The sequence below is a fragment of the Pavona decussata genome, unplaced genomic scaffold (assembly GCF_977016875.1).
Source record: "Pavona decussata unplaced genomic scaffold, jaPavDecu1.1 SCAFFOLD_37, whole genome shotgun sequence".
Lineage (NCBI taxonomy): Eukaryota > Metazoa > Cnidaria > Anthozoa > Scleractinia > Agariciidae > Pavona > Pavona decussata.
The window spans coordinates 603,520-621,922 of record NW_028145459.1 but is presented as its reverse complement, the minus strand read 5'-3'; the positions used below and the strand labels follow the sequence as shown (position 1 = coordinate 621,922).

Sequence of the window (18,403 nt, the reverse complement as noted above, 5' to 3'; positions counted from 1 at the left end):
AGAATGTCGAAATGTGAGCTGGGTACGAGATTAGGTCGGTCGGTTGGGTAACTACATATTCTTTCTTTAAATTTTTGCTTTCGTGTTGATTTTATTGAATTTCTCTTGCTTTAGTTTTTTATCACGATCTCTACAATTATTGTAATCGCACATGTAGTAGTCAAGCACGGTAAACACTTATTTCCATAACCGTCAAAGCACTTCATGTTGTACATGTGGATGGCTAAACAAAGACTGTTGTTATTTCGACATTTGATGATTGTGATATCTTAGACAAAGCTATCCTCTTAACTGGAAATGTATACAACGATTCAATGGCGACAATAAAGGTGAGAAAGACATGAGATCTCGCTATGCCTATTATAATTATAGGTATGTATAAGTATGTTTATTATAATTATTCTCATATCAGGATATGTAAACACGTACGCAATACAAAGGATCTTTTAGCTCGATTTCCTCTCTTATTTTGAAGCTGGAAGTCCAAATCACGTCTATTTTGTCTGTAAAATACTTCTCTCCTCGATACTAATCACCAAAAGCATTTCTTAACCGCCAAAACGACCACAACAAAAATCGACTGTCGCGGTTTTGTTGTTAGGCAACTGGCGGACATTTCATCGTCGTTACGCTCGATCAACTCATTTCCCAAACAGCGGCTGGTAATCGAGCCTAATTATGGCGAGATATATTTATTCATGTAAACAACACTGTAAATTAATTAATTAATTAATTAATTAATACTGTAAAAGCTTTATCATTGTTAGGTACGAGGTGACCTCAACTATAAGCCTGGTGGTTTCTAGAGGTCACCTCGCCACACATTAAACAGTGAATTAATTGTAAATATATTAGGAAAACGGCAAATAGTAAAACCCCTGCTCTAACGTCAGATTACTTAATAAATCCACTGCTCTATTAAGCCGTTCCGTTCCATTCTTCCATATTAGAAAACGTAATACTTGAAAACAATTGGGCATACCAATGCTCAAAACATCGGTTCGTTTGTCTATAGAAAAACTTTATCTCCAATGTGCAGAAAAAAACTTATATATTGGTAAGTTCAAAAAGGTAAACATACCTCTACAAAAAGTTTCGTTTCCACTCCAAATGCCATTTGACTGACATTTTCTGATTCTGGAACCAGCCATGATAAACCCATCATCACAGGCAAAGGTTACTTCATTGGGATAACTTGTTTCTTCTCCAATGACAGAACCATTCAAGGGCATAGCAAGAGAGCCACAGTCTTTAGCTGCGGAGCAATGAGTTATTAAAAAGACTAATGCAAGAGATCCACTCTTAAACCAAGTGGACTGGGATATTTCAAAATAACACACTAGAAACTACCTAATTCAAGATAAATGACACATAAATTAACGTTAATGACATAATTCAAGATAAATGACACATAAATTAACGTTAATGACATAATTCAAGATAAATGACACATAAATTAACGTTAATGACAAGGGAGATCATAAGTGGGGACATTATAACCATCCGGGTTAGTAAAGTCCTGAAAGCGACTGCTTGTAGTGATCAAAAAAACTGTGTGACCAATTATTTTAAGCACAGTGATGAAGGGTCTAGCCTTAAATGCACGTGTCATGAACTCCTTGGTACTTTCATGAAGCAATCGTAAACCTTTTTACGTTCTTGTCACCTTCCTCCTTAATCAGTATAGCTTTTTTTAACTAATTACCTTGACAAAAGGTTTCATTCCCGCTCCAAACTGCATTAGCCTGACATCGTCTGACGCGTGATCCTTTCAATGTAAACCCTTTGTCGCAGGTGAACATCAGTGAATTTGGAAACGTCGTTAAGTTTGATCCAACTAAAGATCCATTCATAGGAACCTTAAGGAAACCACAGTCCTTTGCTACAGAGAAAGGAAAGCAGACACCGGAATGACTAAGCTTAACAAAAGTAATTCCTTCTTTCAAGAGGGGTTCACCTTCATAATTGTCTCCACACAAAAGGAGAACCGCAATGTAATCTAACTGTTAATTTGCAAAGGTCATACACCCATCAGTGCAGAAGAACGAGAACAATACGTAATAGATATCATGCATAAAATGCGAGAAACTTTCTCCTCCTTTCAAAAGAGTCCTACCCTCACAAATTGTCTCCACACCATTCCATGTTCCATCTGTTGTGCACTTGCGCTTAGCTGATCCTCTTAAATCGAAACCATCGTCACATGAAAATATCACTTCACTAGGATAAGTAGTATCACTTCCACGTTTAGTACCATTCAGTGGTGCATCAATGGGCCCACAGTCTTTAGCTAATAACAGAAAAGAACTGAGTAACCTGTCGAAAACTCACGATGTTTTACTTTTTCCTTAATATTGCTAAGTCCTAAAGATTATCTGGCTCCAGTTGTTCAAAGGCCGGATAACTTTATCCTGTGGATAAGTCACTATCCGACAGTTTCAATCAGTGCAAATATTTCAGTATTTCCTCTTGCACAAGCGAATATGCACACTCTAACCACAGTTAAGTTTGGGAGCGTACCAAAACCTTGGGCAACGTTTAACGTGAAGTATCTTTTAGACCCTGAGGAGTGCCTTATCCAGCGGATAAAGTTATCCGGCCTTTGAACAACTGGGGCCTGGTCTTTTAGTTAAGAGTGATGTTGCTGCTCGTTCCAGTAAGCTTCATCCACAGCGTGTGACAAACAATTCATCATTAAGACAAATGCAACCTTCAAATATCTCACCTTTACATATTGTCCGCTGACCACTCCATGTTCCATTGGCCAGACAATTTCTTGTTTTGGAACCCAGCATAATAAATCCTTCATCACAACTAAATTCAATGAAATGTGGATACGTTATTTCTCCTCCAAACTTGCTTCCATTCTGTGGAGTTGTAATGTAGCCACAATCCACCGCTAATGGGAAGAAAAATAAAGAAAAAGAAGTAAACGATTTGTGTGGGTTGTGACAATTTCTCGCTTGAGTAACGTTTTCAAAGTGACACTAAAAGAGACAAGAAAATATCAAGGCTCTGCTCTCCAATAAATAAATAAATAAATAAATATAGAATATATAAAACGATATAGAAATCTGCCATACTGAAAGGACGAATGTTCAGTTACCTGTGCAAGAAGTTACGTTTCCACTCCAAATACCATTTGACTGACATTTTCTGATCCTGGAACCAGACATGACAAACCCATCCTCACAGTCAAAGGTTACTTCATTGGGATAAGTAGTGTCACCGCCATTTGTAGAACCATTCATGGGCACAGCAAGTGAACCACAGTCTTTAGCTGCGACGCAATGGGTAATTCGAAAGAGGAATGTCAGAGCACAAATTCTTCAACTAAGTTCGACCGAATATTTAATCATTATTTGCAGACCTGAAGGTGGATATTGGTGGATAATTACCGAACAAAAAGCCATAAAAAAGCTGCGAGTTAATTAAATATCTACCATTATTCATCGCCACTAAGACAAATAGTTTAAGCATACACCAAACCAGTGGATAGCCAACCCAAATTAGCCATTTATCAGGCACTTTTCGTAAAAAAAAGTGCACGTGAAATCCCGGACAATGCTAGCAGATGAATAGCAAATACTTATCCGAGTTTAAAGTGGCCAATAAGAGCGTGCGAACAAACACTGTTCACTACTTTGGCATATACTGATGCAAACCATTCCATTATAACTATATTAGTTCAATTAATTACGGGTCAAATATCAATTAACGTTGCCTACGAAGGACATTTTGAAAAAAAATGTCAGTTAGCATCGAGAAATCAGGTTAACAGACAATCGGACCTGGAGACGCAATCTTCTAAGCATCATTTCCGTTGAACTTACAACGACTATTAATGCAACCTAAAGGAAAACACCGTGTAATCTAAACACTTGATATACATAAGGAATGGGCGTACCACTGGAGGAGGACAAACCTAATAAGTATAAGTGTTCGAGTAATGCAATAAACAAGGAATTTTCCGTTACCTGCGCACGAAGTTTCGTTTGCACTCCAAAAACCATTTGACTGGCATTTTCTGATCCTGGAACCCGACATGACAAATCCTTCATCACAGTCAAAAGTTATTTCATTTGGATAAGTTGTTTCTCCTCCAGTGGCAGAACCATTCATAGGTACAGCAAGTGAGCCACAGTCTTTAGCTACGATGCAATGGGTAATTAGAAGAGAATGTAAGACAACAAATCCTTCAACAAAAATGGATTAAACATCTCCCTCATTCACTATCACAGGCGTGATTAATGCTCTTAAATATATACCAAGCCATTAAATATCAGTTTACACTAAGGGAAGCCAGGTAAACCTAGAGACGCGTTCGCTGGTGTGACTTGTGATCATATCAGTATAAACTCTTTTTCGCGAGTAAACGTGAATGCATTCTGAAATGTTGCTAACTTTCTTCCCATCAAAACTCTCAGAGGAACCGCAATGCAATCTAAACAGTTAATTTGCAAAGGGCATACACCCATCAATGCACAAGAACGAAAAATAATACGTGTTAGTATAATAACTCAGGTGACTATAGAGATTTCGTTGATCTGATTGGTCGAGGGTTGCGTCATATCTTGCTCTAATCACCTCGCGCGAGGTGATTATAGCGGGAGCAGCAGTGGGAGCACTAATGTTTAAAATGGCTGCTTAGCGATTTGTTGATGTTTCTGAGGAAGAAGTAAATACGATGAAAGAAAATGCAATTCCGAAAGATATTAAAGATGCAGCTAAGTCCGGGATGACACTTTTCGAAGGCAAAATATGAATTTTTTTGCTAATTGTAATAAAAAAATCCATGTAAATTGCTTGTTGTCGATGTCGATGGCTTAAATAATGCCAACAGATTAAGATAAATTCGCGCTAGATTTTCTTTATTTAACAGACTGAATGATTTCACAAACAAAACGAATTTAAAGGGACACAGTCACCTTGTGCACATGCGCATAAGATACCATTTCTTCGCTGATTTGCATATCACACTTCATCCGCAATTCTCGCGCTGAGAAGCGTATCCTTTGAAAAATCTAAACAAACCTTGTCGAGTTGAAGTGTTTGCCAGTCAAAATTAATATAGTGATTATAGACCTAATGTCATATTAGAACACTCATTTTCTTGATACCATGGAAAATTTACTGATGAACTTGTCCAGGGAAAGCCAAACGTCAACGAATACCTCTGAAGTGGAAGAATCATTCAATTGTTTATTTCGGTATCCGGTCGTGTGCAAAATTATCTTAACTGTTTCTACGTTTCACAGTGTTTGCATAAGCAAATTGAGTTCAAATATTAGCGAATAATTTTTTTTTTTCAATTTTAATACGTAGCAAATCGCCTGAACTGCAGTGTAGCGAAACGACTTTGCAGCGAGACTACCGGTAAGCTTTATTTCTGCTTGCAATCATATATTTTGCGTTTATAATTTCGTTTCTACAACTTCTCCGTTATCTAAATTTAGGAACCAAACCCATGTCATTACAAGAAAACTTGCTCGACCCGTAGAAAACAAGGCTCAAGTTTTCCTTGTCGAGGAGATAATCGACTGTGTACCGAAGCTTGCTCCAAACCAAGAAGCTATGACGCGAAGTTCGAATCGTTTACGAAGATTCCCTCCGCACGAACCTTTCGCCAGGTTGAGAAAATGCGATTTTCCAAATATATATAATGGAGATTTGTTCTCCAATGTTTTTGATTGATTTCTCTCGTTATATTGGTCAACGCAGGCGATTTTTTTCCGCCCGGCGCCTTCACGTTTTTATCACCTCTACTTTTCATGTTCCGTTGGAGACGCGATCCATACTGTTTTTACCCAAATATGATAAACTAATACCATAGGATGAGCAAAAGCATACTCATAAACAGGTTTCCAGTAAAAGATTGAAAATCCAAGAAAACACTGGGAAGATTGAGGCGGATTTCTAGATGTATTCGACGCGTACTTTTGATTTCGGGTTGAGGTGGACGTTTCTCAAACTGACAAAACTAGTGTCCAGGTCAGCGCGGTCACAAAGGTGACTGTGTCCCTTTAAGACATAATTTGAAAGCATGGAAGTAAACAAGATGAATAAATGTCCCTCTAAGTTTAACGTTTCAGTTAGGAGAAAAGACGACAGTTTTTATAATCTGAAAACTAGTTTGTTGTCGGTTCGAGCGGCTCTCGACCACCACCTAAAGTCACCGCCTCATAACAAAACACTTTCATCTGCGACAACCGTGTACTTGTTTAGAAGCAGCTTATCTCCTAAGGCAATTTATAAATGTCCATTAACCGGCGAAGCCATCATGTCAACAAGTAAGGAATTGTGCGATAAAGTGCTATCGCTAACATTTGTGATCCTGGTTCGAGTTTTACACCAAGCAGCCTGGTTAATCGCCATCTATTTTGGTAAACGGGTCGGATAAAAACCAAAATTTATTCACAAAAGTCAATGCTTCGTCTCAATGGAGCGGCAGTGAAAGAATACTGCTTGAGGCATGTGCATATTCACCAATATTTACGAATAATCGGCGAATAATTGTTAAATAGATATCATGCATAAAACTCGCGAATTTTTCTCCTCCATTCAAAAGAGTCCTACCTTCACAAATTGTCTCCACCCCATTCCATGTTCCATCTGCTGTGCACTCGCGCTTAGCTGATCCCCTCAAATTGAACCCATCGTCACATGAAAAAATCACTTCGTTAGGATAAGTATGTTGACTTCCACGTTTAGTGCCATTCATTGGTACAATAATGGGTCCACAGTCTTTAGCTGAGAATTAACAATATTAAGTTGGTATCTTGCAGACAACTCAAGTATTTGTTGTATTTTATAACTTAAAAGGACGAATATTTTTATCTGAACTTTTAGCTTAGTTACAGAGTTAACCAGTGAATGCTGCACCTGGCATTATTTGCGTGCAAACAAACGGGCCTGAGATCAAGTACTTTTCATGGTAAGAGAGTAAGAAACTATTCAACGCTACTGCAAACGTCACCAATAATATTTCCTCAAAAGCCTCTATCAAACAATTACCACCATGAATCATATAATCCTAAAGATTATTTAATATGTGATTGTTCGATCTGAAATTTAACATGCGTTTTTTTTTTCTGTGGCGGGTACAAGTGGTTGTACTTGACTGCTTATATTTTCCTGGTTATTTATGTCTGGTTATCCTTCTTACTAAACTTTCGTACTTCCTTCTGACTGTTTTACCGACTGGAAAAAAATTATAAAAGCTTGCACAATCAAGATCAATCAAAGTTTCTAATCAGTTCAATCAGAGGAAATTTTTGGTAAAGTCCAATTGTTGATCGAAACAAAAAACACATCCAAAGATAGTATACGCCGTTCCTACATATTTATTTTACCGAACAATTCCGATCTAGGAAGACCTTAAAGAGAAAAGTTAACAACTTAAAATTTAAAGTGACAAAACAAGAGAAAAAACTGTTCCTTAACAAGTCTTGCCTTTACATATTGTCCGCCGACCACTCCATGTTCCATTGGCCAGACAATTCCTTGTCCTGGAACCCAGCATAACAAATCCTCCATCACAACTAAATTCAATGAAATGTGGATACGTTGTTTCGTCTCCAAGCTTGCTTCCATTCTGTGGACTTGAAATGTAGCCACAGTCCACCGCTAATAAGAATAAAACAAGGCAAGAGAAGTAACCGATTTGCTGTACCTATTGGGTTCCTGAGTTTCTGGTTTTCAGTAGTCACGTTTGAATGGTAAGTGATACTGACAGCCATAACATAATTTTAACGCGTTCATTTTGAAATAAAGAAATGTAAAAAAGTAATAAAGATACCAAAATATAACAAAGAACAAATCAGCAACATAGTCAGTGCAATAAACAATAACTTTTTAATAACCTTTGCAAAATGTTTTGTTTCCACTCCAGCGCCCATTTGACTGACATTTTCTGATTCTGGAACCAGACAGGATAAATCCTTCATCACAGGCAAAAGTTATTTCATTGGGATAAGTTGTCTCCAGTCCAGCGGAAGAACCATTGGTTGGGACATCAAGTGAGCCACAGTCTTTGGCTGGAGAGAAATTAGGACAGTGATAGTTTTGTGCATTTCTGTCAATCTATATCATAGAAAGAAAGAAGGAGTTTCACAACACGAGATTTCACAACTAGCTGAAGGTAAACGTGCAGTGTTTATCAATAAAGGATATAAGGATAACCAAAGTTAATCCAACTAAATAACTCTGGTTACCTTCACATTGAGCTGCAGTTCCACTCCAAGTCCCTTCAGATGTGCAGCTTCTAAGCTGGGATCCTCTGAGGATGAACCCATCATCACACATGAAAGACACCTCATGGGGATACGTTGTTTGACCTCCAAATAATGATCCATTGGATGGCGTCATGAGTGGCCCACAGTCTCTCGCTGAAACATCCCATTTATTCGTTATTTTAATCATTAAAGATGTAATCATTAAAAGAATCGCTTGATCTTCCTTGTCTTTTCCGTGTTGGAATACAACCTGGATTGTCATTCAGAGAGGAAACCGCTTCTCAAGATAATCTCTAAGCACGTCCATTATCACCCTCCCTACAGAACTGTAATATTTGTGCAACAAATGACTTCAGCAATCCGTCTCCCTGTTCTACTTTCTGCTTTCTTCAAAACTCACCAAATTTTTAACCGTTCTTCAAATTTAAAATTTACGACCACGCTGAAAGGTAGCTGAACGACGACATTTGATTGTTTTAGTACGCTTCCACATTCAAGTTCATTCAAGTTAACACTTGATCGATCTCTGCTCACCGTCCCCTTAACATACCTTGGCAAAAGGTTTCATTGCCGCTCCAAACTGCGTTAGCTTGACATTGCCTGACGGATGATCCCCTAAGTATAAATCCTTTGTCACACGTAAATGTCAGTATATTCGGAAAGGTTGTCAAGTTCAGTCCAAGTAAAGACCCATTCATAGGAAGCTTGACGAAACCGCAGTCTTTTGCTACATAACAACGGTAAAAACAGAACAGAACAAAACACTTGAAAGATCAAATTCTCACCAAAAAAAGCATCAGAGTCATTTCAATTTTCAGATTTTACCTTTACAAATCGCTTCCTCTCCATTCCATGTCCCATCCTCCATACACACACGCACATTTGAGCCTCTCAAATCAAAGCCGTCGTCACATGAAAATATCATTTTGTTAGGATAGGTAGTTTGGCTCCCAAGCTTGGTCCCATTCAGGGGTACACTAAGCGGTCCACAGTCCTTGGCTGATATTAGAGAACACGAGGATCTCAGCGACATTGCACCATTAAAATTGGTATCTTAGGGACATTGCCAAGTTTACTTGGATATGGCAGACTTTTATGGTCTGTTCTGTGGCTCAAGCTGAGCTGTACTTAACTACTGTACTCCAAGGTTGATTATCTGAGGCTATGTTTCATTGTTACGTAATACAGTCGAACCTCCCTTTGCGACCACCTCCCGTAAGCGACCACCTCTTAGCGACCACTTTTCCAAAATACCAAAAGTTTTCAAGTCAAATCACTATAGATGGAACCTCTCGTAGGCGACCACCTCTCGTAAGCGACCACTTTTAGAGATGATTTTTTAAAAATTTCAATTGTTTTGAACCTCCTGTAGGCGACCACTTGACACACAATCTGCTGTGTCTCTCATGGGTGGAAATTGAAAAATGTGTCGCTGTAACATATTGGGCACATCATTACAGCGGACGTCGTAAATCTCACAGTTGGAGCTACCGGAAGTGTTTCCGATATAGCTTAGCATTGAAACAATTGATAAAATACACATGCATTATACTTCACTCTGAAATAAACTTTAATCAGATAATATACTTGAAGATAATACCAGATAATACACTTGTAGCTAAGAAAAGTTATTACTATAGGTTTCGATAAGCACTGGAAAAAGGGTTAGGCCTCCGCAATTACCATATGTAAATTACCCGAAAGTTAGACGCCCAGTGGTCTGACCTATGGTAAGCGACCACTTTCCGTAAGCGACCACATATCCTTGACATTATGTGGTCGCTTACGGGAGGTTCGACTGTACTCCGAAATCCTGTAACACCTCTCTTTCTAAGAAGAAATGCTTGGTAATACGAGAGTATTGGCAATAAGAGTACGTTCATTTCATTCACTTCTGCACGGTAGATCTGACACATGCACCTAAGTTTAAGGACAAGTACTTGTAGTATGAAATTGCAATTACCTGAGCAGGATGTCTCCTGACCGCTCCATTGTTTATTAGCCTGACAAGTTCGGGATGTGGAACCCGTCAGATCAAAGCCATCATTGCACAAAAAAGTTACTTTGCTTAAGAAGGTTGTCTTCTCGCCAACAACAGTCCCATTAAGCGGCACCTTAGGTCGCCCACAATCAACAGCTTGGGAAAAAAAAGAAGGCGCAAGCAAGGAGTTTTAAGCACTTACTACTTTTCAGTGGTGTTCATGTACTTTCGAGGCAAAACTACTTTTTAGAAAAAAAATGCTACGACATGCATGAAATCTCAAGCCAAGTCGAAAAGTTTTCAAAGGCATATTGGCACTTACGTTTGCAGCTAGCCTCAGTTCCACTCCAGGTCCCGTTAGCTTGGCACCTTCTTACAGCAGAACCTTCAATTTCGTATCCAGAATCACAAGTAAACGTCACCGGATGAGGGTATTTTGTCGAGAATCCTGACACAGAACCCTGGTCTGGTAGTGACGGCTTTCCACAGTTGATGGCTTGAAAATGAGAGAGGAACGTCTTCAAAAGCAGGAGAATGAAGGGCCGATGATGCCACGTACGAACACAACCAGTGTATTAAGGCGACAGTGCTAGAGATGCGCCTGGAGTCTCTCCATACAAGAGTATTCTCAATCAATTATGGCCACTAGAGTGAAGTAAACTAAGAAAGCGCTAGCAGTAGACTTTTAACAGCCAGCTTGTTACGTTTACTTTTACATTGCTCCATTGCTCCGATTTTGAGGCTGTTACAATGCATAGAGGATTAAGCCATGTTAGCGACAGCTGCTTAAAATAAGAGATAATGGAACTGGACCGAAATAATCCCACTTGGTGTACTTCTTACGATCGAGGAAGGAAAGAATGACAATTATGTGTAGAGATATTGCGTTTTTGCAGAAAATAAACGCTTTGTAACGAATGACTTCATGACTGGGGCAATTTCATTCGCAATATTGAAAAGACATGAAACAAGAAATATTAGTGATAGGAACCGACGTTTCGGTGCATCTTGCGAATAATGGCAGATGAATGGCATGACGGGTGGATGTAACGCACGGAATGAGATGGACAGACGGACGGACGGACGGTTCGGCCAAAAGAATTTGTCTGGGGAGTGTTTCTTGGTGTTCCAGTTGGAATTGTGTTCTTTGGTGAGGAATTTCAGTAGCATTATGTGGTGATTCTAAACGCCAAGAAACACTCTTTTTGAAAGCTAAGCCGTGGCTTATAATAATTGTAGGTTACCTTCACAAAATGTTTGGTCTCCACTCCAAGTCCTGTCCGCTTGACACATTCGACGGTGAGATCCACGTAATATAAAGCCTTCATCGCAGCGTATCTCCACTTGGTTCGGGAAGGAGGTTTCCTCACCCACCAATGAACCGTTCATTGGTGGAAATAGCTTTCCACAGTCAACAGCTTAATGAGAGAAAATAACAATAAAGCATTCGGTTAAAGTTAGCTTCCAGTTAATTAAGAGATGAACGAACCAGAATCGTGAAGTTACACGCATGCGATAGGTTCACTTTGTTGTTTTGCATTTGTTAGGATTGGTCAAAGAGATGGTTTGGGTTTGGTATCACTAAGCGCTCTATTTACCGAAAACAACTAATGCTAAAAAACAAACTAATGAGGAGCATACACCACTTCCAAAGAAAATCACAAGATAGCGCCAATGATAAAAACAGGGGAAAATTTCACAGCGTGTCAAACTCAATACAAGATACCCTTACCTTTACAAAATGGCATTACACCGCTCCAATTTTTATCAGCCATACATTTCCTAGAATCAGAACCGATCAAATCGAATCCTGCATCACACTTGAAAGTTATGGTGTTAGGAAAAGTCGTATTTTTGCCTTCCAAGGAGCCGTTCGTGGGTGGAGGTAAAGCACCGCAATCAACAGCTGCAACAGATATGGAGATATATCATAAAAACAACGCTATTTTGAAGTATAAACACTGAATTGTTCTTCACTGAAATTACCTTGGTACAGACAAGAAGGTTAAAAGGCGAATTGGTGACTTAACAATTACAACTAGTAATAGTTTCGTGTTTATCAATAAAATTAATCACCTACGAGAATTACGATTTCTTTGGTTCGGTTTTGTTGTTTATTTTGCTTTGTAAATCAACGCCTTGTAAATCAACAATGCGCTGTGTATCATTTTCAGTGTAGCCTGTGCGATGCAGGTTATATCGGCTACACGTGCCGACACCTTCACCAGCGACTTGAAGAAAATAAGGGATCGGCAATCGGAAACCACCTGAGGGAGCAGCACAATGGCCCCACATGACATTGCGCAAAGTTTTAAAATTTTAAGAAAGTGTCAGAACAAAGAACTGAAACCAGCACTAAACAAACAGTGTGATTTCATCCGCGCTAAATTATTTGTTTAGATCAGTTCTTAACAAGCCTCATTATTGCTTGATTATTTCATTGTTTTATGCCTTTTTTAACTTTATAAATACTTATCATTGACATGTTTTGTCACATTTCAGCCTTTATGACATTCTTACTGATTTTTAACTGTTTGCAATATATTTATGCTATGATTTTTATATTTTACTGGCACTTGAAAATGGCCTCGGAGAGGTCGAAACGTCGTGACTTTTTAGCGTGTATTTTTATCACAAAATCTATTTCTAGGAATTTACTCATCAAGATTTGTTTTGTTTGTTCGTTTTATATTCATCCTTGAGTAAAGATGGTAACATGAACTCGCCCACCAAGCGAGAAGCAGAGACAAAAATCCTTATCCCGTCTTCAACGGAGTAAGTTATCTTATGTTTGCAAGTTTCTGATAATCCTCCCGTTTGTTCCATTATTTTCTATTGATCGTGGATCCTAATACCATTACATTAAAAACGAAATAATTCGCTAGTCACTTTAAGTTCTTATCTACACTGTTGTTTGTTAGATTGATTGACTGCTTTACCATCACAGAACGTTGCACTTCCACTCCACGTTCTATCTGCTTGGCAGGTTCGACGGCGAGATCCTCGAAGAGAAAAACCTTCATCACAGCTAATTTCCACTTGGTTCGGGAAAGTGGTTTCTTCACCCGACAGAGAACCGTTCATTGGTGTGAAAAGCTTGCCACAGTCAACGGCTTTAAAGGAGGATTTAAAACACAAAATATTAGTTCTATCGACTGAACGCAAACTATTTATTTGCTCATGCGCACCATGATATACTTTTTGTAATATATGAAGCACGAGGAAGAGAGTTTAATCCGATTTCCAAACACCGAGAAGCGGGTTTGAAAAAAAGGCCCAGTTAAGTTTTTTAACCAACTTCAACTGAGGACCTTTCGAGTTTTTGATGTAAGTTTTCAATTTTCTGGAGAAATTCAAAATAAAAGTCCTTCCATCCTGTCTATGAGTTGGAGAAGTATACTTAATTATCACAAATGTGTACGCCATAGCTTGTTATAGCTCTCAAAAACCTTCCACGGTGCGCTCGTCTTAGATGTCTTAATGAAAGACAGTATGATGACATCCAGCGACAACTTGTTCTTGGGCATACTGGTTACAGAGGCGGATCCCTATAGGTGGTTAGAGGGAGGCTACACCAGAAAACTTTGAAAATGCATAATCTGAAATAAGGTATGTATCAAGTTTATCAGCTTCTCGTATAGTGGGGGTCTAACATCCTCAACTGTTCGCTTGGATCCACCCCTGCCACTGTAGACCTTTATAAAAAAAAGGTCAATAATCTTAGACTTTTATTTCCTGATACTGAAATGGTGTCTTAATTAATTAGCAATGTGTTGTTAATTCGGTTGGCTTTACACAGAATGTGGGTGCTATTTAAACAGAAACTACATTTACTTAACAATTGCATGAATAACTCTTGTCTCAATGTCTACTAATGTTTAAGATTCCAAGGTCAAGAATGAGCATTCACAGTATTGAATTTACTTACCTTCACAAGTCACTTCTTTTCCACTCCACTGTTTATCCGATGTGCACATTCTTGTTTTTCTTCCTTGCAATTGGTAGCCTTCGTCGCATTCAAATCTAAGCGAGCTTTGAAAAGTCGTTTGGTCGCCAATGTACCTGCCATTCTTGGGTTTAGGTGGAAAACCGCAGTCCACCACTGAAAAAAAAAAAGAACAGATTTTTCGCAGTCTTAACTTTTATTTTGCTGTAACTTCTCAGTAGACAAGAACTGATTGTCAAATGTCAACTATAGACAGAGTTTTGTTCCTGTTGCTGTTTAGTGCTCAGTGACGTTCGATTCATTCATTTACAACAGATTCACACCTACTGTTTATCATTTTAAACAAGCTCCTAATCAAGGAATTACACACGTGAAGAAATTAAAGCAAAATCATACACATGCAGACACATAACCATACATACAGTCGAACCTCTCCTCACGGACACTTCTATAACACGGACGCCTCTCTATCACGGACAGTTCACTTGGTCCCCGAGCGACCGAAATCCATATGAAGCCTACCTCTCTAAAACGGACACCTCTATAATACGGACACTTATTCCTGTCCCCTTGGTGTCCGTAATAAAGAAGTTCGACTGTACACTTATCATATCATCTTTACACATTAAATCAACAATTTTTTTCTCTCGTATCTCCATTCTCTGGCGATTAAAGCCGTTAAACGGCCTACCTCTGCACACTGGCTGCCGTCCTGTCCAAGTTCCATTTCGTTGGCACTTGCGTTCTTCCGAACCCGCCAGCTCATACCCAAAGTCGCAGTCAAAATAAACTTTGCTGTTTGTAGAGTATATCACCCCTACTTTTCGGCCGTTTTCAGGAGTACCAGGATCTCCACAACCACCCTCTGTTACAAAAAAACCTAGTTGCATTAGTATATCAATTGGGACAAATGTCCAGGTGGACTGGTACATGGCTGATTGACCAGAACTTGAACCTATTACAACAGAGTATTTACAAACTAACGAATCACAGAATTGGACAGCTGTACAATTAACAATAATGCCGCGAGCACAACTTAGATATATTACGATTCATAGCCAACGAGACGTGCAGCGTTATCAAACCTAAGATCAACTAACTCATTGAAAAATGCAATTCCAGAGTTAGCGGCCATTATTACATTCCGACAAATGCCGGCCATTAAATCGTCTTGTAACGTTTCTCGCAAAATAAAATCAGCAATATTAAGCAATATGAATATTTATTGGTTGTTTGTAATAAAACAATTATTCCGCAGTTTCGATTTACCGTCTGGTGCTAGTTTGTTATCACGAGCTCGACACTGAGTGCCTCGTTAGCTACATGTATCTATCATTTCAAAATCTAACATGCGCTCGTAAAATAATTGTTAGAATAAGTATATAGGTTCTAGTTAAGACTCATTCAGTGTTGTCAAACCTAGAAGGAACAGTCAATAGTTAAGACAAGGGAAAGTTGAACCAAAAGCAATAAAAATCGACAGAAAAATCCTCCGTTCTCTCTTGGACTCTCTATCTGTCCGTTTAACTATCTCTCCACGACTATCTGGTGCTGACCCTATGAGGATGCTGCCGAGTCACTCAGTATAAAAGTTCTGTTAAATAGAATTTAAAGTCGAAATTTCTTATCAATGTTCTTTTAAAATAGAACGTGCTTAGGCAGATTTCCAAGTCATACTTATAGAAACCTTCCTTAGAGACAATGTGGAACTTGGATTTGTTCCGTGCTTTATTGTTGCATTTACACAGACGTAATTTATTTGAAACCGTTAAATTTTTAAACCAAACGTGAAGGCATAACTAATGCCCAATTTATAAGCTGCATCTCAGTAGTGTAAAAGTGTCCAATTAAATTCGCAGTACAGACAAGAATCGAATTTCACTTTTTTATTTATTTATTTTTTTATTTTTTTTATTTTTTTATTTTTAGGCCAGAGACCTCTTGTAAAAAAGTAAAGTGGACTATTAATCCGATGACAGGTTCAACTCCTGTTAGGAGAACTCTGATTTCAAGTCTTTCTTTTTTCCGAGTACCGTATGCCTGTGTCACTTACTGAATAACACTTTTTCTTGTATTTATCAGCCTTGAAATATACCATTCCCATTCAAGTCCTAGCAGTATACAGGATGTTTTACCCATGTACCTAGTTTAATGACCTAGCTCTCTCGTAATCTGAAGCTGCGGTCATAAGTTCCACTTCCGTTGGAAGAATGTGGGTCTCTTCTTCCAAGTCTACCTTTGTCACTGACTCAGTACACATCATTATCAGAACCTTGAAACTGGGTGACGAAAAAGATCTTTTATCGAGTTCTTTTGAGCCACAGAAAGTCATCTCGGTCCATGAAAAGGTGTGGTGAAACATATCCTTTCAGTGCAATTCAAAAATTTAATCAAACTGTTTCGCCACTCATCCAATCGCATGTATTACTAAAGTAACTTACCTGAGCATTTGAATGGCAACACAGTCCACTGGCCCTGGAAACACATTTGGGTAGCCATTCCTTCCTGGTTATAGCCATCATTGCATTTGAATATCACTTTGTACCCAGAAGGGTAATTATCACTTGGATTTGAAATTATTGCATTTTTGGGTGTCGCTGGATCTCCACAGTCTTTTACTGCAAAGAAGGGACAAGTTATGAAATTTATTTGCTCACACCTGGTAGATATTTTGCATTATTACAGCAAAGGCGATTGAGACAGGGTACTCATCTAACTAACTCCTTATTTTTTATGACAATTTTACTTTATGAAGTAACCCTAACCTAACCCTACGAAAAGTTCTCGCTAAAGGCATCAATGAAGCGCCAAGAAATCCCCATAAAGATTTGTGATTTCTGCTTATAGATGACGCAACGCACTTCTTCCCATATTACAAAGCTCTAACAAATGAACAAAATTACGAATAATGACCCTACTTACAGCATCTTGGAGTAAGGCCGCTCCATCGCTTCTTGGCAGTGCATCGCTTAACTGGATTTGTGTTCAAACTGTATCCTTCGTCGCAACTGTAATAAGCCGTATCGTTATAACTCATTCCAGTGGAATTAAGTTGTCCATTGGATATTGCAGGAGGGTCGCCACAGGACATACCTGCTCAAGATAGAACACAATTGATGAATTGGAAGAATGACGAATTTGGTCTCCTGTAACCGAGGGCTAACGCTTAGAACGCATGGGAACCTCAGTGGTTGAAACCGTTTATACCTTACAGTGCGACTACCGTTTCCGGGGTCACTTAAACAAAACTGGCCAATCAGATTGCAGGACAAGAACAATGAATTTCAACCAAAGCCGATTGAACCAACCACGAGTACACGGAAAACAACAGTTAAAACCCAATAGTTTGGAATTATTCACTGTTCTTATCCTACTGTGATCTGATTGGTCACTGTCAAGTGACCCTGGTAATAGTAGTTGCACTGTAAAACAATTGGCACAATATGGGCACGACATACATTTTCAACAGTTCAACAAAAGGAACGCTAAAAAGGCTTTTGAATTCAAATTATTTAACAAAAGGAACGCTAAAAAGGCTTTTGAATTCAAATTATTTATCGTCGGGCATCTTACTATACTATACCTCGCTCAACTCTTTCAACTTTTGCAGCGGTGCAAACTTTAGATACCGGGAAGCTTCATTGTCATTATTTATAATGCATTTGAACGATGGCAACGCCAAAACCATTTAACAAATTGTTTTCAACCAACGGCTTATTGGAAGTCATTGTTTTGTAATGTGGAAATCTCGTGGGAGGCAGCAAAACTTAACAAGCGAAAATCGAACCTTGGATTTCACTGGATCTCCGAAAGAAGCATACCTTTCTGAACGCAACTGTAGCCACAACTTCCGTCGCACAGACATAAGTAATCTTCCGAGCCGCATCCACTCTCAGGCGAACATTCCTGTGTGCATTTGGTTCGAGCGGGGCGGATTGTCCTCCTACAGGAGTGAGTACCTTGAAAAACAAGCAACAACAACACTCGGTCTGTACAACCTCAACAAATAGAAAGAGCTCGTCCATTGTATTTTTTAGCGATTTCAACATTTGGAAATTATAACGTTTTGTATAAAAAAGGAGATTGGTTTCAAGCTGTTTGTTTTGTTGTTCAAACCCGCGGAACAAATTCATACTCCTAAACGTCGGCGACCTTAAAATGAACCGTCTTGCTATTTTTGCCATACTCTTTTTATTAACATTAAGTATCTAATCTTGATCTGATAATAAAATAAAGTTATCA

At 38.8% G+C, this 18,403-nt stretch overlaps 1 protein-coding gene across 27 annotated transcripts in view; it reads right to left on the bottom strand.

Moving 5' to 3' along the window:
- Positions 1 to 18,403, bottom strand: part of LOC146483883 (CUB and sushi domain-containing protein 1-like) — a 167,603-nt gene that overhangs the window by 53,671 nt on the left and 95,529 nt on the right. For 24 of the 27 annotated variants that reach the window (XM_085105159.1, XM_085105150.1, XM_085105167.1 and 21 more), the window contains 16 exons: positions 14,853 to 15,026; positions 14,144 to 14,317; positions 13,155 to 13,328; positions 11,948 to 12,121; positions 11,460 to 11,633; positions 10,538 to 10,711; positions 10,198 to 10,371; positions 9,060 to 9,233; positions 8,785 to 8,961; positions 8,214 to 8,387; positions 7,863 to 8,036; positions 7,453 to 7,626; positions 6,577 to 6,750; positions 3,978 to 4,151; positions 3,107 to 3,280; positions 2,726 to 2,899 (listed from right to left, as the gene is read on the bottom strand). In XM_085105159.1, coding sequence (XP_084961285.1) covers positions 2,726 to 2,899; positions 3,107 to 3,280; positions 3,978 to 4,151; positions 6,577 to 6,750; positions 7,453 to 7,626; positions 7,863 to 8,036; positions 8,214 to 8,387; positions 8,785 to 8,961; positions 9,060 to 9,233; positions 10,198 to 10,371; positions 10,538 to 10,711; positions 11,460 to 11,633; positions 11,948 to 12,121; positions 13,155 to 13,328; positions 14,144 to 14,317; positions 14,853 to 15,026 — 2,787 coding nt within the window. Of the gene's footprint in view, positions 1 to 2,725; positions 2,900 to 3,106; positions 3,281 to 3,977; positions 4,152 to 6,576; positions 6,751 to 7,452; positions 7,627 to 7,862; positions 8,037 to 8,213; positions 8,388 to 8,784; positions 8,962 to 9,059; positions 9,234 to 10,197; positions 10,372 to 10,537; positions 10,712 to 11,459; positions 11,634 to 11,947; positions 12,122 to 13,154; positions 13,329 to 14,143; positions 14,318 to 14,852; positions 15,027 to 16,602; positions 16,780 to 17,083; positions 17,255 to 18,403 lie in introns of all 27 variants that reach the window. The other 3 variants (XM_085105154.1, XM_085105155.1, XM_085105176.1) reach the window with 3 other exon arrangements.